Source organism: Durio zibethinus, chromosome 26 (genome assembly GCF_047325235.1).
Source record: "Durio zibethinus cultivar Kanyao isolate XHJ-2024 chromosome 26, ASM4732523v1, whole genome shotgun sequence".
Taxonomy (NCBI): Eukaryota; Viridiplantae; Streptophyta; class Magnoliopsida; order Malvales; family Malvaceae; genus Durio; species Durio zibethinus.
Window position 1 is genome coordinate 1343896 of NC_143187.1, and position 21760 is coordinate 1365655.

Below are 21760 nucleotides of genomic sequence, written 5' to 3' on the forward strand. Positions count from 1 at the left end.
CATCTTTACTTGAAATACTTTTAGAATCCCATCATCGGATAAAATTTCTTTTCTTCTCATTTTTATTACTTATATTTTTTATATTATTAATCAATTTTTATTTATTACTTTAAAAAAGAAAATTTTTACTGTATTGAAAATTTTTTTATAAATACTCCAATACATTGGTAGTATTTTTTAAAAAAATCTTCTCACCTAGAGATTTCGTAGGCATCACTACTCAGAATACCTTTGAATCTCATCATTGGATAAAAATTTCCTTTTCCTACATTTTTTATTAGTTTAGTATTATTATTAATTTTATTTTTATATAATTGTTTTTAAAGTTTATTTTAAAAATTAACATAATTACATAAAAGAATTTAACCACAATTTCATCATTTAATCTAACAAATATAGATATTTTAATATGCATAAATATTAATAAAATAATATATAAAAAATAAGAAAAATTCAAAAAAAAATTTTTTTTACCTGAACCGGACCGATCAACGGTTCGGTCAACGTCCAGTTCGATTCTGCGGTTCAGCTCGGTTTGGGTAACTCAGCGATTCAGTACCGATTCGGTTCGGTTTGTTTCGGTTCAGATGGACCGATCAGTGGCTGAAGGAGAAACGGGTTGTCGGGTCGGGTGCGCGGACCCCGGGTCGGGTCGTTAATTGATGCGCGGATCCTCCTTGGCCTAAACGACGTCATTTTAGGCGTTTATTGAAACGACGTCGTTTTGGCTATTGACAGTTTATATAAAAGTTAAAAAAAAATTTTTTCATTCATTTCCTCCGTTTCTCAGCAAAAAAAAAACCTCTTTTTTTTTTTCTCTCTTCTTCAGCTGACTTGGGGCCAGTGGCCGTCCATCATGACGGCTGCCGCAGTCCTTGCCTGCGACGAGCTTTGGCCGCCATTGACAGTGTCAAAAAATTTTAAAAATCTCTCACAAACTCTTCTCGACCCTCTGAACGCAGATTTGACCTTCTTTTCACCAAAAGGAGTCTCCACTTCCCTAGATCTACTTTTAAAGTTTCAGTGATGTTATTTTTTTGTGTATTCTAACTCTTTCTCTTTTTATGAAACTGACCCATTTTTTTTTTCTTTGTGTAGGAAGCTCTAGGCGCTGGGTTCCTCCCTACGGGAAGACTGTGTATTTTTTTGTGTTGTTTTTTTTTTTTTTTGCAGCGTCTCCTTCTTTTTCCCTTTTTTCTTTTGGCTTCGCTAGGAGCTCTATTTATAGAGTTCCAGCCATATGTGTTTGGGGGGAAGGGCATGGGGCTCGGCACGGGTGTAAGCACGAGCCCCATGCCTCTTTTATTAGTTTTGGTCATATCCGGTAGTTTTGTCAACGGAATGAGTAATTAGAGGAGTGGAGGGTAGGGTATAGTGATCAGAAGAGTGCGGTGTAGGGTCTGGTGGGTCTGGTGGCAGTGGTGCTGGGGAGGCACCACTGCCATCCTCGATTTTTCTGTTCTGTTTTTTTTTTTTTTTATATTTCATTCATTTTTTTTATACTTTGTATTATTTTGGTATTTTTTTATTGTATTTCGTATTTATATTTATATGTATTTCGTATTTTTTTGTTGTTGGACAAATTGAGGTCCACATATATAATATGGTATGTTAAATTATATTGGAAATATTGGATATTCCCAAATTATAATTTATTGATATGATTTACATATCAAAGATTTATGGAAATATTGGATATTTCCAAATTATATTTTATTGATATGATATACATACCAAAGATTTATCTTAATTGCAGCATCTTATGTATAAATATTAACCCACACACATCCGTTTTTCCTCACATAAGAGTTAAATCACTTGATCACTCTAGCAACATCAAGAATATGGCATCACCAAAGCTTCAAGTCGTGGCCTTTCTCTTTCTCTTGATTTTCCTCTTTGTCCAACTGGATGGTATTCATTTTCATATCATATATATCTAGCTTTTGTATATTAAGGTTTTTTATTTCTTTTCTGAATTAACATTTTGATGTTTTTGATGCAGGGATTGGTGCATCATCTAGTACTGTTAACTGTGATATAGTAAAGGGCTCGGTATGCAGTGTTGTTTCGGATTGTATTAAGCCATGTGAAAGCATTGGTCATACTGCTTCTTCTGCGAACTGTATCCCTAGCCCTAATTTGGGCGAAAGTCTTACCTGTTGTTGCAGCATTCTGTAATAATCTTATAGTTTTCACTTCTATTGAATAAAGAGCTATTAGATCTTGCTACTTTTTTTTCACTCTTTATTTTTTGATAATAAGATCATATAGTCTCTGAACTTTTTCAAGATATGCACTTAAGGTGGAGTTTTTATTCGGTTCAAGTACAATATAATATTAATTATATATATATATATATATATATATTCTAATAGCCTATGTGACAATTTCTAACTTTGATGGTAGAGTTTTAAAATTACATTAACATGATAATTTTTAACTTTAATGGTAAAGTTTTTAAATTTCATTAACAATGTGAGATATATATATATATATATATAAAAAGAGAGAGAGAGAGAGAGAGAGAGAGAGAGAGAGAGAGAGAGAGAGAGAGCTGATATCCAGGCAATAGTCATCTATATGTATCATGTCTTATTTTGTAATCAATGGTAGTGCAAGAGAAATATACCACCACCGCTGCATATACTGAGGAGTGGCAACTGGAATGACCGAAAGATCTAGCTATGGCTATGGCCTATTGCCTGCCATTGCATTGAAGATCCAATTGACTTCCTTGTTAAATGTGGCACTTAGAACTAGGCATCTCCACGGTATAGATAAAGCCGCCCGCCCCTTTCAACCCTCAACTGTTAATGTTAAAGTTTTTCACGTATTAAAGCATTAAACCTTAATATTTTTAAATTTAATAAAAAAATTTTAAAATAATATATTTTTAGCAAAAAATTTTAAATAATATTTTAATTATCCTTGATAACTAAATATAGGTGTCAGTCCTAACTTATATTAATTAATTAGAAAATGAAAAGGAAAAAGGCATTCTTTGCATTTAAATTTAAAATTTAAACACTACTGCAGTTAAAGATATAAAAAGGAGGTTTTCTAGTTTCATTAGATTATGCATGCAGATGTACATGCTTATGTGTTTGCATAAGAAATTATTGTTTTTGTCCCAATTGTGTGTGACTATTTGTTATATTTTGCATGTACGTGTGTGGGAAAGAGATTATATCCAAATCTATTGAAACTCGTAAATGTTAGCTGCAGGCCTTGCTTGAATCTTTCCCCCTCTGCATGCATGTATTTAATTCAAATTAATGCACCGTGAAGGTTCATGGCCGGTAATCTCAACTTCCCGAGCTCCGAAACGGACCATAAATTGTGAAGTCCAAGGCATTTTTCTTTAATGCGCATGAAGGTCAAATTTGATAGACCATACTGATATTAAACACCTCACTTTCATTGATAATATACAACATAGAGGTTGATATTTGAGAAATATATACAGATAAAGCAAAGATAAGGGAAAGATGAAGCAGAAATGAAAGCAAGCAGAGTGGTATTGGTACTGTTAGCTTTGCTTTTGACAACCCAAATTGCAACAGAAGCCAGGACACATAATTCCCATCATAGAGGACAGCAACAAGAACTAAGACGAAGAAGAAGCAGTAGAAGGGGCAGTGGTGGAGGGAGAAGATTAGGAAGAACATCTTCAAACTGTGATCCATTGTTTCAATACTTGTTTGGAACCTGTGGTCAATGGCCTTTCTCAACTTCTCCCTCTCCGGACAACCCTTTTGCGCCTACACCAAGGCCCTCCCCTCGTAGCAGATCACCACCATTGCCGCCGCCTATACCGTCTCCAGCACCACCAATTCTGCAACCTCCTTTATTACCATCCCCTCCTCCATTACTCCCATCACCACCACCCTTACTTCCATCACCGTCCTCACCACCTTTAATCGCTTCCCCACCTCCATCATCTCCACCACCAGTAGTCTCTTCTCCACCACCTTCATCACCACCCCCATCTCCTCCACCATTACCACCACCTCCATCACCATCGCCACCATTTCCGTCACAACCTCCACCATTAGTGCTTTCACCACCACCACCATCAGTCCTACCTCCAACTATACCTTTTGTATTCGCACCACCCCCACTAGTCCCTTCACCACCTTCATCTGATGTTAGTCCCTCACCAATTTTTCCATGGCTATCTCCTCCAGGTATAAACACAGGCACCCCAACCATTCCAGATTTCTCACCACCACCAGACTTTTTCCTTCCACCACCTGAAGGAGACACACCCCCAGATCTTGAGTTGACACCAGCACCACCTCTAGTTCCAATATTTTCTCCACCAGATGAGTTTACACCAACAACGCCACTTCTGCCCATATTTGCTCCACCAACAGAGCCAAATCTGCCACCATTTGAGTTTCAACCAGCACTACCATTTTTGCCCATAACATTTCCACCACCAGCACAAGATTTTCCACCTGTTGTGACTGTACCAGCACTTCTAGTCCCAATATTTTCTTCACCACCTGAGCCTCCACAACTTCCATTACTACCCCCAGAAGAACCCTTTACATTTGCACCACCTATTGAAACAAACCCTGGTGCACCAAATCCTTTTCTGCCACGTCCAGTGATTCCTGCTATCGCTGAGATTTCTCAGCAGTCACTTCCATTTTCATCTACTCCACCAGGGCCAGATACCCGTTAGTCGAGCCAGTGTAGCCAATGTCACCTCTCCAATCTTTTTTACCACCATTCCTGCTTCCTCCTCCATCTGATTCGCCTCCTTTTAAGAGTTAAATTCCTATTTTAACGCATACGGCACTAAAATATTTTCAAAATAATGAAAAGGTAGTTGTTGATGCTTTTCCTTGTTGACATGTAAGGAAGTCTTGTTTAATTTAATTTTATTTGCCTTGAGTCGTTCGTATCATTTTCTCTGTTTCATCGTTCATGTTTAATGAATATACTAATAGCTAGACAAGCATGATTGAAACAAGGAAGATGTTTTTATTTATTTTGAAGCAGCCAAAGACAAATTTGTTTATTTATCGTAAAGGAATTATCGTAATAAATAAACAGGAAAATTATCGTAAAGGAATCATAGATGGCCGAGTAAAGAGCAAGAAAAAGCTGAATAAGACGTGGAGTGTATCTAATGTAGGAAGGTAGACACAAGCAAAGATAGATTCTTCTATAATGGAAAATTGTGATGTCTAAGGAAATTAAATTCCTTCTTTATACATGCGACCAAGAAAAAGTCCTCAGTTCCTTGTCTAATAAGGTATTACAATTAAATTACTAATTTTTAAAAAATAATTAATACTTATAAAATTCAAATTTAAGCATCTTTAACATCTTTCTTTGATATCATCATTGCCATATATTTTATACAAATATATATTACAATTAAATTACTAATATTTTTGGATATACCAAGATTTTTAGCAATAATTTGTATGAACTAATTCTAGCATTTTAGAAATTTCACTTTACTTGTACTAAAATTTGAATTTGAAAATTTTAAAATAAAATTTCTCCCCTTAAAGGGTAGGTTGGAATTGTTTCCAAATAAAATAAAAAAAGTAGCCAATAGCAATGAACTAACGGATCGATGACCGTTATGGAGCGTAAAAGAAAAAGAAATGAAATACATACCCCACCAATAGCAAATAAAGTTAACAAAAAAAAAGGTTTCAAGTACGAAATAATCATCAACTGCGTTTTGAAATTCAGAACAAAGCCCAAAAATTTTTGCACTATATGGATCTTTGCCGATGATCTTGCCCGTTATCCAGCTGCTTCTATAGTTTACAGTCACTTGTTTCTTTTCTCTTTCTCTGGCCTTGCTTATTCATTTTCTCTACCACTGAAAGAAATCTATAATGGAATTACCAGAGGAATGCTGGGAATCAATTTTCAGTTTCTTAGAACACCATCGCTATTTCGAGCCTCTTTCTTTGGTCTGCAACCGATTTCTTTCCATCACCAATCATCTCCGTCGGACTCTCACAATCACTGACCCAACCCTGGAATCCCTCCCTCGTCTCCTCCTCCGCTTCCCGAACCTAACAACGATCGTTTTCCGTGACTTCCACGGCAATCTCGATTCTGTTCTTTCCCAGATTTCGCAGTCTGGGTTGCCCTTGAAATCCCTCGACGTTTCAAACCAGAAGAGTTTTCCTCTGTTGGTTTTGAAACAGTTGGGTTCCAAGATGAAGAATTTGACGGAATTGAATTGCTCAAACATTGGGTCTTTGAAAGACTCTGATTTGATTGAGATTGGGAATTGTTTCCCTTTTCTTGAAGTGGTGGATATTAGCTACCCTGACCTTGGATCCGGGTTTTCCCCTAACCGATCGGTGGATTCGAAAAGTTTTCCGAGTTTGGTTACCGATTTTGGGATCCTTGGTTTGGCCTCAACGCTCAGAAGATTGCGAAAGATTGATCTTTCTGGTAATACCTTTATAACCGATCAAGCTCTTGTTAGTTTGTCGTTGAATTGTTTGTTTCTGAGTGAAATTGGGATTCGTGATTGCGATTTTATTACCCAGAATGGAATTGCTTTGACTATGTGTACAAGTGGTAATTTGAAGTCGATTTTCATGAATGGAATTGGAATTCCATCTATAGATGTATGTTTTAAGGATTCGTTTGCATATGCGAGAAGTTTATGCGAGCTTGATCTCTCCAATTCCTTTATATCTGATGAATTGTTGTGTTCAGTTGCTGAAGCATGCCTTCCATTGCATAAGCTTGTTCTCTCTCGTTGCGTTTGTTTTACATTTGATGGGATTTATCTTCTTTTATCTAAGTACCAGTTTCTTACGTACTTAGATCTTGAAGGAGCAAATTTTCTCAATGATGAGTCCATGTTAGAATTAACAAAGTTTCTTGGTAATTTAACCTTTATAAACCTTAGTCTATGCTCCAAGCTAACGAGTTCAACCTTCTTCAATCTCACAAGGAACTGTCCTTTGCTAAGCACTATCAATATGGAGAGAACAAATCTAGGGGTTGAAGAATTTCCAACTGAAATTGTGGTGAATCCTCGAGTCAAGTCATTACACTTTGCTTGGAATAATAGTTTGAATGATGAATGCATAAAAATGGCAGCACATGTTTGCCCTAATATAGAAGTGCTTGATGTTACCTATTGCTCGGGTATTACAGAAGAAGGCATCTTGGCTGTTTTGAAGAGTTGTTTGCAGATTAGGTGCTTAGAGATTAGTAGATGCGAAGGGGTTAAGAATCTTGAAATCGACTTTGAACTTCCTAAACTAGAAGTTTTAGAGGCAGAGGGGTTGGGAATTACCGATGAAGCATTGACTTTGATTGGGAAGAGATGTTGTCGGCTATCACATTTGAATTTGGAAGGTTGCTTGAATGTGACTGCAAGAGGAGTTGAAGGTGTGGTTGTAAACTGCAAAGCATTGAAAGAAATGAATTTGAGATGGTGTAATAATGTGAGTGTAGATATTGTAGTTTGGATGGTGCTTTCAAGGCCATCTTTGAGAAAAATTACCCCGCCATGTGGTTCTGTACCTACTGTAAACCAAAGGGAATTTTTCTTGCGCCATGGATGTTTAGTTCGTAAAGGATAGCTTTTCCACAGAAATTAAATATCAATGTGTGCAACTGCATGTTCTAGTAATTTGTTCTAGGCAACTATAAGTAAGTATTTGTTATTAGTTTCAAATCATACACTGTTGTAGCAAATTCAAATACAAGAAGAGTTCAAGAGTGAAGTAGTCTTGTGTGAAAAATAAGAAATGAGTTTGAATAGTAGTGATTTGTAATAGTATGGTGAGTTTCGATAATGAGTTGTAACAGTAAATATCTTTTACCATTCAAAATACCATCGGTACTCTCCATATTCTACAGATTCAGTGTTCTAATTTATTTGTTCCGTTGATTTATTTAGAATGGCGGGTTGGTTCTAATAGATCACTTTACTCTTATTCGAGGGGTCATTTGTTAAGTGTGCTTGATGGCTCAAGTTTTTCTGCACGGGAAATGCATTTGTGAGTTAATTTGCTCTCTCGCAAACATGTGTCTGTTTTCACAATAAATTTTAGTTTGAATTCCATTTTAGTAGCATTGTTCTATACAAATGCTGGTGATATGCCCACTATTCTCCAGGGCTTAAGGCCCATGACAAAGCCAAGCCTACGAAGCTCATGGTTAAGGGCTCCAAAAAAGACGAGCCACCACTCTTTCCGTGTTACATAGGTCAGGCTTTGTCTGGTGCCACCTAGAGTTTTCCATTTCTTTTTTGTCATTCTTTTGGTAGCAGAGTGAACTTCTTTTGTTTATTAGTATTATATTTTTAAATGAATGCCAAGTTTATTTTCAATACCAATAACTCCAACATTATCTATGGTAACCGTAAAAGGAATTAGTTATGGCTCGCACCAAGTCTCTGGTTCAAACAGTTACATAGGCACATAATATATATGCATAAATAAACATCTAAAAGTATTTTCATTAGCAACTTTATTTATGATAATCTTGCTGGATATCATCTTCTTCATCAAATGCTTTTTGAAGGCAATGGAACATGCTTGCAATATTCAGCCAGGGCCCAGGTTGTGATACTTTTCCTATATGATGCGTAGTGTTGTGTGCAATTCCTCATGAAAACTCCCATCATTTCCTGCCGCAAAGAAGTATCAAAATTTCCAAGTAGACATTTGTAACTATCATATTTCATGGATTTTAGGCCAAAATTCCCTTTTTTTGTCTGTTTTTTCGTGACTCTGTACTGTGAGTTTTTCCTTTAATTGGTGTTTTTTTATTGTCAACCTCTTCTGGTAGAAATTCATCAGTGAATCAGATCTCTAAAGAAGCTTATCTTGAGATCTTGAAAAAATGACTACATTTGGCATTTAAAGGTCAAGGGATAACAAACTTTTTGTGTATGTGCCTCATTCCTTTACAAGTTGCTAAAATTCTCATGCATTCAACACTACTGCATTCAAAGTTCAAACATCTCTCCCTTTAAACAAATGATAATTGTCTTTAATCCTCTATTTTCTAAGTTACCTGTTGGGGAAAATCACCATCTGGTAGTTGAGAATTGATCAAAAGCTTTGCAGCACGATGTAGGGGACTAGGATCTCGTTTTGCCTATTATAATTAAATGGTAAGAATAATTTATTTATCAAGACTGACTTAAGAGATATTAGCTAGTATTTGTTAAATAAAAGTAACCTGTCCTCCGTGAATTAAACCCATCAAGGCCATTGCAGTTTGCACCAAATTTGAGCTCTTTCCTTCGAGAGGTGTATATACCTGCGAGTTGAAGAAAACTTGAATTTTAATTTGAAAGTCGTTGATTTGAATCTCTACGGAAAGATGGGATTTTAAAACAGTAAGGCTAATTTTATCTAGAACCCTAGTTCAATAAGTTTGAATTTCCATTTTTCATGGATTAATTCAAGAGATCAAGGCTACTTCAATTTTTTTTTAATATATAAAGGAAGGTTCAACGATAAAAAAAAAATTATAAATGTTGAGATTTAAACTCCAAATTTAATAGACGCAACCTCTTAGCATAAACTAACTAAATTATGATCCAGGTTCCACTTCCACCTCTTTATACTTACATAATTTGGGAAACAATGAGGTGAATGGTTGGAGTTGGACCATTAATATACAGCGAGTACTATTTGTCAAGAAAAACTTGACAGAGAAACATGATTCATATAAGCAAAAATGATTACCTTGTTTGGACAGGAAAGATAGCTCTCTCCCCAACCCCCATCATCTGTTTGTGTTTCAAGTAGAAAATCAAGTCCTTTACGCACGGCCAGACAATTGTTGTAACTCTTGCCAGCAGCAGCTAAACCTCCGAGTGCAAACCATGTTGCATAAATGAAGCAAACACCCCAACCACCGTACCTGAATGTAATTGATTAGTTTTAATATCCTGCATTTCTGAATGAATTAACCGAATAATATTTCTATGAGCGAACATGCCATGAACCATCAGGCTTTTGTGTGTTTTCAAGGTACTGAACAGCTTTGCTGATGCATTTCTCAATCTCTATTTTCCGGTGACCAGGGTAAGACTCCATAAAAAGAACTAGTGCATGGATTGCGGACGCCGTGCACTCCACGTACCTGGATCAATCCATAATCCTTTTTTTAGTCAACTAGGGTATTGGTATACAAATTAAGGGCTGTATACTGCTGTGCGACATATAACTGCTATGAAGTCCGAAAAGCAGGAGACTAAATTGAGCCAATGGATAATCCTTTGGATCATTTTTGGTCTCCTTCATTGATGACAAAATTAGCATTTCTTACAGAGTTACAAATAGAAGTTATGGCCCTTACTCATGCTCAATGACATTGTCCTCAAGAAACTCCACAGGATTGAGCCACTGAGGAGCATAACCAAAAAAAAAGAAAGAATGTACTGGTCAAAAATGTCTCCATTGGCGCACAGTGGAAGCAAGCTAAAAACATATATATTTTAATATTGTGATAAATTGGAAAATATATGCTGGAATATATAGCTACCTCCATCCATAACCCAGCTTTTGCTGGCTCCCATCTCGTGAAGCCACCATTTTCACTCTGCAATAATTTTATGAGGCTGTTACAGATTGAAATCAAGATATGTAGTCGTACAAGTCAAAGCTTTTGGGAAATTAATTTGGAATACCATTTATCATTTTCTGCCATTCAAGTTACTATTGGAAATTGTAAGTACATTTTCCAAGTAAAGCAGAATCCAAAGGCACAATTACCTGTAATGATAATACAACATTGACAGCATTATAGAATTTCTCTGGTTCCATTTTCTCACCAACTATTTCCGGTCGCATCTTAGAGAAATATAGGCAACACTGTAGAACAATAAATACCTGTTGTTAGGAGTGTTGGCACTGAATGTTGGCCTAGAAATTACTTAATCAGAGTTTTTTTTTTCCTTTGATAAAATAAACCCCACCAGCTTATCCAAGAAATTCAATTCTGAGACTCACAAGTTGAAGTTCAGATTTTAAATCCTTTGAACCTAAATGGAGATAAAGTTTAGCATTGTATTTGGCCAAAATCAATTACCTTCAAACTTTCTGCACTGCAGTCAGAAACTTGCCATCCATGATCTTGATCAGAAAAGGTCCATGATCCTTTAGAAATGTGTCTGAACATTCGTTTAAAGTCACCAGGAGGATTATCCTTGACCTTCAGATTTTAAGTGGTACAGAATGATCAAGCAAAAGAATTTCACAAACACCACAACCATTATGAGAATGCTTTTAATTAGGACATGAATTGGAACCTGAGAATGCTTCAGGAAGTAGTGTCCTTTCATAAGTGTAGGTCCAATTTCGTTAGTAAGATCACTGGCAAGCAAAGCTTGAATAGCAAAAGCAGAATCCGAAACTTGACTTCCAAAACTCTGCATGTACATAACAGATACCAAATTCTAGAACCAAAACGTACGTTGTCGGGGTTCAAGCTAAGTTATGAAGTTAATTAAGTTTAAATTAATAAATTTACAGAATCACATTCAAGACAATGCATTGTGATTCAAAATTACCGACTTTAGTAAGATTGATTATGCATGTTTCAGCTAGAGAATACGATGGATAAAATTTTCACCAACCTGCATCTTCATTCCATCTTCTGCAACCCATAAGTAGTCTGCAATCCTAGCAAGGTGCTTTTTAAAATAATCCCCGGTGGGATCTTCGACCCAACAAGCAAGCATGAATAAAGGCTGCTTAATCCAAGTTCCAATTAGCATATGAGGGTTGAAATAGTCATTACATCACAAATAAATATTATCTAAAAAATTTCCATATCCAATTAGATTACCTTTTCCACACATCCAATGGTAATGTATCTGCTGCATTCATCTTCATAATGAATATGGTCCATTGTTATTTGGAGAGCCTTTTCTCTCAACTTGTTAAAGGGCCATCGAGAAAGGAGAGGCTCTGTAAATGTGTAAAGGCTGTCCCATAGTAACGTTTGTATCAAAGTATGGGGATAGTAAAGATCCTCCTGCGATGAAAAGTTTCATTACTCAGATCATCCAAATGCGTGGATTTCTTGAGGAAATAATGTGATTTTGTATGATGTACATATGAATTCTTTGGTGTATAGCAAATCTAGTAGACACACCTTTGCACATAAATGGCGCTTTTGGCTCCAATTAATTTGATGATATGGTTCAATATGGAGTTCTTCTTTCAATTGTAGGATGAGAGGTGTGATTGGACCAACAAATTTTTTCCCATATAAATACGACATAGGCAAGTAGGTCACGCGACAGTAACACAACAATTTTGCTGCATCAATCCAAGAATAGGGTAATTAATTAATTAAAATGCAATCAGATTTTAATATCAAGGTGTGAAACTCATGCACTTATTTAAAGCTAGTTAAGCAGAAATCAATTAAAAACCCAATAATTTAATATCATATCGAAAATTTGCGAACCTGGACTAACGGGGAAATAAGAAGGAAGGACCCAAAACTCTGGGGGCATGGGATGGCAGCCAGACCACTCAAACAGACCAAGGATCTTCAACAAAGAATAATCATTTGAAACAAAATTTAGTTAATTCTGGTTCTCTAGAAACAATGTTCGAGAACAACATTTAGTACCTGTAGTAAATATGACAAATATATACCGATAGCCATGTTTTTCCCCAAGATGGTATGGTTGTTACACCACCACGGTCAAGAATCCATTTTCTTGCTCTCTCACAAGCATTTTCTTGGCCACCATCAGGCCCTTCCCCAAGCAAACGCATGCAAATGTAGTTGAGAGCAGTGCTAAACATGATGCTGTGACCCTCTATGTGTAATCCCCACCCACCATCTTCATTCTATGGTATAGATAACATATATACATTAATGTATATATTTGAAATGGATGATTAAGTTAATTTAAGCAAGAACATGTTTTCGATAAAACTAACAAAGCAGTCATTCATGCACCTGATGACAGTATATGTAACGGAGAATTTCTCTCCGATGCTCTGCTGAGAATACAGTGTTAAGATGCCCTGTAATGTACAAAGCCATGGCCTGCAATTTTGTTTCACTTTCATCTTAATTAGAAAGAGTCAATTACGTACAACTGCATTTTTAATGTATAGCTTATATTATATGAAAATTGTTAATTCTATCCATCTCACAAAAAAAAACGTTGGACCAGTATTCTCAGCAGAGGAAAAAAGAAGTAATTAATCACCAAAGGAGGAGAAAAGAACATTGGACCAGCATTCTCAGCAGGCCAGTGGCCATCACTTGCTTGCAGGGCTGACAACAGGTGAACACTTCTCCTTAATGCGGCTGTAGCTGTTTCACGTGTGATTTCCTCACCATCCTTAATCTTTACTTGGGGTATTGTTTGTTTGAAGTTTTTCTCTTTTATGGCCTGCAATCATTAGACGAAATTATATAAATAATAAAATATACATATTTTATATATATCCAGGTCAGCGGGACAGTATCACTTAAAATCTGACTCTAACTCAACCATACGTCAGAATAACTTGTAACACATGCCACAATAAAATAGAGAAAAAGATGTCCTTTTTGTTAATGTTTGTTTTGAATTTTTTAATCTCATATATAAAGTTGAGTAAAGTTAAAAGAGTTGAAAGTTTATATTGTATCCCATATCGAGAGTTTAGTAAAGGTATAAGAGATTTTATCCTTATAAATAAGATGTATTGGTTTTCATTCAATAATTTTAGATAGTTAGACACCAAGAGAATAGCTATATGAGTAGGCTATTAAAGGATGTAATTAGGTTTTAAGAGTTGAGTAAAAAGTTTTTAGTAACTTTTTTCATTCCAAAAATCTCACAGTTGTAAAAATTTATTTGTTAGTGGATTGAGTTTGGAGTAGGTCATTTTGTGTTAGGCCGAAACAAATATATTTATATATTCTTATTCTTGTTTTAAGCTTGATATTTTGTGTGTGAGTACTGTGCACGTAATGATTTTCAGACAAGTGGTATTAGAGCGAGATTCAAGACGTGAGAAAAGATAAGTTTAAGAAATCGTGAAGACAGTGCAAATATTTTAAAATGTTTACATAAAGTATGTGTAGTATGACTATGTCTAAATTTGATATTCTTTTATTTGATGAAAAAAATAATTTTATGTTATGACAAAATATGATTTAAAATCTGTTAGTAAAATAAGGTTAGATCATGCATTAGAGAGTAGTAAGCCTAAGGGAATGTCTAACAGTAATTGGAGTAGAATTTAGAAGAAAACTGTTAATACTTGCATTAGCCCCAAAGATAAAGTGCAATATGTTGATTGAAAGTACTCCAAACAGTTTGTGGGATAAGTTTGAGGGTATTTATACATCAAAGTCGTTGACTAACAAATTATGTTTGAAAATAGATCTATATTCTCTAAAAATGAAAGAAAGTATAAGTTTTTGTAATCACCTAAATGAGTTTAATATGTTAGTTTCTCAATTATTGGCTATTTTTGTTGATGAGTTAGAAGATGAAGACAAGGCTTTAATTTTGTTGTTATCTTTGCCTAAGTCCTAGAGACTTTTAATTCAGACTTTGTTAATGTCCAAGTTTACTTTGAAATTGGATGATGTGATTCCTTTATTGCATGAGAACGAAAGGAAACTCATCACTTTGAGGGAATGCACTAGTTGTAAAGGGTTTTGATCGAATAAAGACTTAAGAAAGGGTTGATGGATGAAGAGATTGAGGGAGGACTCAAAAGAGGATTGATGGATCAAGAGAGAGATCCAAGTTAAGAGACAAATTACAGTGATATAGAATGTTATTATTGTGATGAAAAAAAACATATCCAAATATATTACAAGAAGTTGAAAAGGGATATAGCTGCTTTCAAAAGAGCGAATGACGAGAAAAAATTGAATGAAGGAAAGAGTGATACTGCTACTATTGTTTCTGATGATGATGAAGTCCTTTTAACGACTTGTGTGGATCAGACTCAAACTTTGAAAGGTGATAAAAGTTAAGTTTTGGATTTAGTTGCTATAGTCTATGTGTATAATGATAAGAATTGCTTTATGGAATTAGAAAAGAATGAGAAGTATAGGGATATTATGGTTACCAATAATGAAAACGTACAAATTCAAGGCATTGGGAGTGTTCATCTTAATGGTGTTGTTAGGACTCTTCGTCATGTAAGGTATGTACTGAGTTACAACTATAATTTGATTACTTTGAGTGAACTAGCTTCTTGTGGATATACATACTATCGACAAAATAATTGATGTAAAGTGTACAAGAATAGTAATGTGATTCTACAAGGGAATATGATTAAAAATTACTTGTACATGCTTGATAGAGGCTCAGTTGTTGGGATTCTTATGACGAAAGAAAAGAAAAAGGGTAGGCATGTCAACTTTGCAAATACTATTAAAGTATTTGAAGATTCAAGTTAATGAAGAATTTGTTGCGATTTGCCTTGAATCTCTTAATCCCACATCGAAAGTTGAGTAAAGTTATAAAAGTTGATAGTTTGTTTTATATCCCACATCAGGAGTTTAGTAAAAATATAAGAGATTTCACATTTATAAATAAGATACTTTAGTTTTAGTTTAGTAATGTCAGATAGTTAGACACCAAAAGAATAACTAAATGAGTAGATTATTAAAAGAATGTAATTAGATTTTCGATTAAGTTTTGAATAAGAAGTTTTTGGTGATTATTCTCATTTTAAAAGCTTCATAGTTATAAAGATTTATTTGGTAATAAATTAGGTTTGAAGTAGATCATTTTGTGTACGGCCAACACAAATATATTTATTTATTTTTATTCTTGCATTGAACTTACTATTTTATGTTTGTGTGCTACGCGTACATGTTGATTTCTCAACATTTTTTTTCTTATTTCTGTTCTTTTTGTTTTCCTTCTATCAATTACATGTCATAATAACTAGTAAAACATGTCAATTATCACTCGAATCTCATTCAATTAAATTAGCGATTACTTAGTATAATATGTATCTATTAATTTTAACATAACATGTAGTACAGTATCACATTAAAATTTTCTTATTGTAAACATTTATTACCATTCATGAAATTGTTGCACCAATTTTATCCTTTTTTTTTGCCTTATATATTTTCTCCTCGATGATTATTAATTTGATTTTTTCCTCATATTTTGTAATCCACACTTTTCTCTCTAAACTTTGTATCTAATTTTCTTCTAAATCACCCATTACCCTTTTTTTTTTAAGAAATCATCTATTATTTCTACAAATGTTTGTTAGATACATCTCTTTCCATCATGGTCACTTGGTATTTAATTATCCTCTTACTTTTTTTTCATAAAAAGTCTCTGATAATAAAAGAAAAAATTATAAGTGTTGAAATTCAAATTCAGATCTATTAAATATTATCTTTTAAAAAATTATATGAACAAAAAAAACTAAATTTCATATTTATCCTCCTTAACTCTTCCGTGAATCCTATTTAACTCTATTTGGTTTTAGGATGAAGGGACTAATATCTTATCAATATTTCAACCATAATCATAAATTTAAATCACTATAATTAATACCACACCAAAAATTTTTAATGCACTAATTAAAAAACAATAATAACACAAAGATGCAACCAATACATTTGTTTCTGTAGACACCGATTTTGTCCGGGTCTACTGTTTTCATTTTAGTTTAATATTAATAATTATATTAATAATAATAATAAATATATATTTTTTAAAAAATAATAATTATTAATTTTATAAAAAAATAAAAAAATAAAAAAAGAGAAACAAAAAATGGTAGAAAAGCAGGGCGACTGATGCCTAGCACCAACCACCCTGCAGCCACCACTAGCTGCCCACGCTCACCAGCCTACAGCCATCATATAGCCACCACCTGTTCCCTTTTAGAACTTCTTAAAAATCCCCCATTTTCAAAGGCTCGGTCGGACCCTCCTTTTTCAAAAACTCTTAGACAAGGAACAGACCCTTCTCGAAAAGCCTTCGAACAGATCCTCGAAACCTCCAAGCCTCTTCCTTCAACAACCCCAAACACCACACCAAACCCATACCCAAACAGAAACCCAAAAATAGAAATAAAAAAATAAAGACAAACAGTCCTCCCCGCAGGGAGGAATCCAGCGCCAAAGTTACTTGCAAAAGCAAAAAAAATCACGTCAGTCTTGTTTCAACAAAACAAAACAAAAAAAAAAAAAGAAAAAATGGGAAATAGAAACTTTGAGCCCCGATCTACTCTGATCGAGGCTATTTTCGACAAAAAGAAGGTTAGATCTAGGAATAGCACATTTAAGAGCGCTTCTGGGAGTATTTTGGTAATTTTCGATCATCGACGACCACCGACAGAGATCGCTGACGGTGACCCAAACGGCGGTCGATGGTGGTTCGACGACCGGACGGTGAGAGAGCTCTAAAGCTTTCCTCAGAGCTTTCCCCCATTTTTTTTTTGAAACAAAAATAGAATGAAGAAAAAAAAATTTCAGTTATATATAAAAGACTAAAAAGCAAAACGACATCGTTTTAGGCCAAGAAAGATCTGCGCATTGACCCGAGTTTGACTCGGGATCCGCGTAACCCGACCTATGGACCCGCTCTTCCAATAGCTGCTGATTGGTCCAATTGAATCGATTTGATCCGGACCGAACCGTAGACCGCTAGCCCGAACCATTGACTGAACCGCAGAATCGGTCAGACCGATCCAGACCAAAGTTGACCAAACCGTTGACCAATCCGATTCAAGTTAAAAAAATTTTGTTTTTTAATTTTTTTATATTATTATTTTATTATTTTGAGTTTTTTTTTTCATTTATTCTTGCATGATAAATTTCTAAATTTGTTAAAATAAATGTCTCATTGTTTTAATAATAAAAATGAAAACGACTAAAAATATATATTAAAAATATTCAAAAAATAATAATAATTATTATTGTTGTTTTTCCTGCCTAGATGTTGGAAGGAATAAAAAATATTTTTTTAAAGAAATAATTTCGCCTAGATGTTGGAGAATTATTATTAATAAATTTTTAAAATATATATATATAAGAAATTTTTAATTAATTTTTAAAAATCACTTAAATCGAACTTGCTTCGAAAATTCGCCTAGAGGTTGAAGATTTTTAGAGATGTTCGTATTTTCTTAAAAACGAAACCTTAAACACTATTTTTTAATTTGCAAAATCCTAGGTTTGTAAAATCCCCTAAAATCCAAAATCTTAAAATCTGAAACCCCTAAAAATCTAAAATCCCTTAAATCTGAAACCTTAAAATCCAAACCCCAAAAACTAAAATCCCTAAAATCCAAACCCTTAAATCAAAACCCCAAACCCCAAAACCCAAACCCTAAAATCTCCAAACTCTAAAATCAAAACCCTAAACCTTCCATATATTCAAGCCTTAAAACCCTCTAAACCTTAAAACCAAACCTTTAAAATCTCTACTCAAGCCCTTACTCAAAATCTTCTAAAAATCTTAAAGAAACATGTGAAAATCTCATTTGAAGTAATTTATTCTCGAATGCAGCCTAAATAATGGGGTATTTAGGAAACTTTACTTCGTTAAGTCTTTTCATACGATTTCGTAATTCGCATTGATAATAAGATTAATGAATAAAAAGTATAACAGTAAATTGGGATCTTAAATATAAACAGTCGCACCTAAGTTTTGCCTAGATGTTGGAGAGTCGGGGTGGCTTCATTATACTTAAGAATCCAACTTTTAAATTGCATCTCATCCTACATAACATTCATTGGCATACATACGTTAGTATGTTATTATCAGTAATTATTTGCACTATTCTCTTTTTAATTTTTATTTACTACTTGGTGATAAAATATTTTATAATAAAAAAATAATACTTTTTTTAAAAAAATTGTGATATTACAAAATAAAAAAAATAACATTCCGAAAGAAATAATTCTTGGTACTCTGCCTAGATATTGGAGAGTCACCAACAATTTTCTATAAAGAGTGTTATTTCATTTTAAGGATTATTATGTTAAATTTTAAGCAAAAAGAGTTATTTTAAATTCTGCCTAAATATTGAAAAATTTTAAGATAATTCTTTAACTTAAAAATTTTTTCAATATTTCTAAATAAAAATTTTAGCAAAAATATTTTTTAAAACGAAGAAAATTAGTATTAAATTTTAAATCAAAACCATTTTTATTCAACACTGAAAATAGCGCATAATTAAATGATACCAATTTATGGGCGTTGTGAGGGTGCTAATCCTTCCTCACACATAACCGATTTCCAAACCCAACTTGATTTTTTGTAGACCAAAATTTATCTTTTTGATAAATTTTAAATCCGTTTTTATAATTTTATTAAAAAGATAAATTTTGGGGTGACCAATCACACCCTAACAAAGATTAGTGGTGACTCTTTTTTATTTTTTTTTATTTTAAAACACATTACGTCTGACGATCCCAAAACCGTTATGACAGTTTCTATAATATTGCTGTAACATATATTTTGAAGTTCAAAAAGCTGAATTGGAATCTTTCCATCCTTAATATAAAAAAATAATAACTTAAATGTAGTTGTATCCTTTTTTTTTTTTTTTTTAATGGTGGTGGCATTAGTGCACGGTAAACCAATCGAATTTCTTAAACTAGAAAGAAAGCCAAAAAATAAAAATGGATCCAAAACGAACGAAATATCATATTTAAAACTTGAATTAATATTTTTTTTATATTTAAAATATCAAAATTTAAATCATGATCAATGAAACTAATCCAACACTTTATTAATAAGCTACGTGACTAAATATTGACAACTTGAGCTAATATTTTTGGCATTTTGTTACAAAACCATCCAATATCCCAAAATTTGTACTTAGAGTCATTGTGAGTGAAAGAAAGTTTGATTAAGTAGTAGTACTTCAGTAACTCTTAACAAAATCAAATAGAAAATGGATCAATATTACTAGTTAGTTTCGAGTTAAGACTGTAGCAAGAATTTTTTATACTATAAAAATTCTAATTATAATAAAATAAAAATTTATAACTTTTATTTCATGCAATAAAATATTATAAACATATTTCTATTTTTTAATAAAATTTAAAGACTTATTTAGTAGATATTATTTTAAAAGAATATGGAGAACAATATATATATATAATCCTTAACGTTATTTTTTGCTGCTCAAAAATTATCAGTTCGATGGCATTTAAAGTATACCATATTTTTAGTGTTTTCTTGCCTAGATTAGTTTGATGGCAGGATTATTCTACTCCCTTTGTACAAAAGAAAAAAAAAAAATTATACCTGCATTTGCCAGAAGAGATCAGAACTGGCCTGGACGTGGTTTCGATTGTTGTAGAAATTTTGGCGAGCTTCTTCAACCTCAGCTCGCTCTTCAGGGGTGCCTGCATTAGGATCAAACTCCCATGTCTGTCTTCCCAAGAAATTGTTAGTGCTGTAAAGGTACGGGTCAGTGCCTCCTTCTCCTATCTTCAGCCTCCACATTCTCCCAAAGGCCTTTCTTTTTCTTTCTCTTGCCAGAGGGATGTGGGGTTAAGAACTGAGCTTATCAAAGTAAATTTTGTAGTTGATATAGTTGAACAAGAAAGAAGAACAATGGCAAAGTACTTTAGGCTATGTCTTTGGTGAACGAAACCTCGAACTTAAATAGATTTGACGATACCGTCTTTCGCATTTGATGTTTATTCGGTCAATTTTGATGAATGTCCAATTAAATTATTTTATCTTATTTTTATTAATAGAATAGAATTTATTAATTTTAAAAATTCAGTTAACCAAAATTATTTGATTAATTTTTAATTAATCAAATAAAATTAGAATTAAGTTATAATTTAAACTCTTAATATCTTATATTTGAAACCAAATAAATAAAATTATCTAATAAAATATTTAAAGATTAAAGTATTAAATTAATAACTCTAACAACTTATAAATGAAATGGTCCTATTCAATTTTATATTTTAATTAATTTGATTAATTCAGTTTTTAAGCTAAATTAACTAAAAATAAAAAAAATTATAATCATTTGAAATTAATTTTATAATTAATTAATTAATTGAATTAAATTAATTCAATCGATTAATTTAGTTAAAACTAAATTTTAAATACCTTTATTGACATCATCATCCTTAAATGAAGATGAAACAAAAAAAAAAAAAAAAAAAGGAAAAGGGAGACTTTTAACAAAAAAAAAAAAAAAATCCCGCTAAATAGCTATAAGTTTAACTTTCCAATTAATCATATATATTGGTTATTATAATTTGCATACAAAATCCATGGATGCAACTTTTTTCTTCTTCTATTTCTTTTGGTTTAGTCCTATAACTAATTAAAAGTGCATTATTACTTTTTAAGTTATGAAAAGATTTTTTTTTTTACCATTTTTTCAGAAATGCTTATATATATATATATATATATATTTATATAGAGAAACGAGAGATTCAAACCCAATTTTTTTTTTATTTGTAAAAATATATGCATTAATTATTGAATCACATATTTAGTTCTAACTCATTATATTTTTGAACAAAATTATTAGTTAGATTTAGAAGTGTAAGGGTTAGGCTACCTATTACGACTTTATTCAAATTACCAAGATTGGATTTCATAAGCTAAATTATATTTTTTAACATATTTTTATTTAATCTTAATTTTAATATATTAATATAAAATTATATTTATTATTTTAATAATAAAATAATAGATAAACGGGTTGGTTGAGCCAAGGTTAATTTTAGCTTTTAAAGGAGAAACTTGACCAGATCCATAGACACTTTTAGTTCGACATTAATTTTATTCAATTTC

General features: G+C 33.0%; 2 protein-coding genes across 2 annotated transcripts; one reads left to right on the forward strand and one right to left on the reverse strand.

Moving 5' to 3' along the window:
- Window positions 1-5693: 5693 nt before the first annotated feature.
- Window positions 5694-7868, forward strand: LOC111274400 (F-box protein At5g51380-like). The gene has a single exon (XM_022859023.2). The coding sequence runs from the start codon at window positions 5871-5873 to the stop codon at window positions 7587-7589; it is 1719 nt and encodes a 572-aa protein (XP_022714758.2). The 5' UTR covers window positions 5694-5870; the 3' UTR covers window positions 7590-7868.
- A 449-nt stretch (window positions 7869-8317) lies between these two features.
- Window positions 8318-20457, reverse strand: LOC111274399 (beta-amyrin synthase-like). The gene is made up of 18 exons (XM_022859022.2): window positions 20240-20457; window positions 13205-13390; window positions 12949-13038; window positions 12639-12836; window positions 12445-12529; window positions 12127-12293; window positions 11818-12006; window positions 11606-11719; window positions 11279-11398; window positions 11059-11181; window positions 10743-10841; window positions 10513-10569; window positions 10327-10373; window positions 9967-10110; window positions 9711-9888; window positions 9199-9279; window positions 9031-9114; window positions 8318-8641 (listed from the first exon to the last, which is right to left on the reverse strand). The coding sequence occupies exons 1-18, from the start codon at window positions 20438-20440 to the stop codon at window positions 8519-8521; spliced, it is 2286 nt and encodes a 761-aa protein (XP_022714757.2). The 5' UTR covers window positions 20441-20457; the 3' UTR covers window positions 8318-8518.
- Between the last annotated feature and the right edge of the window lie 1303 nt (window positions 20458-21760).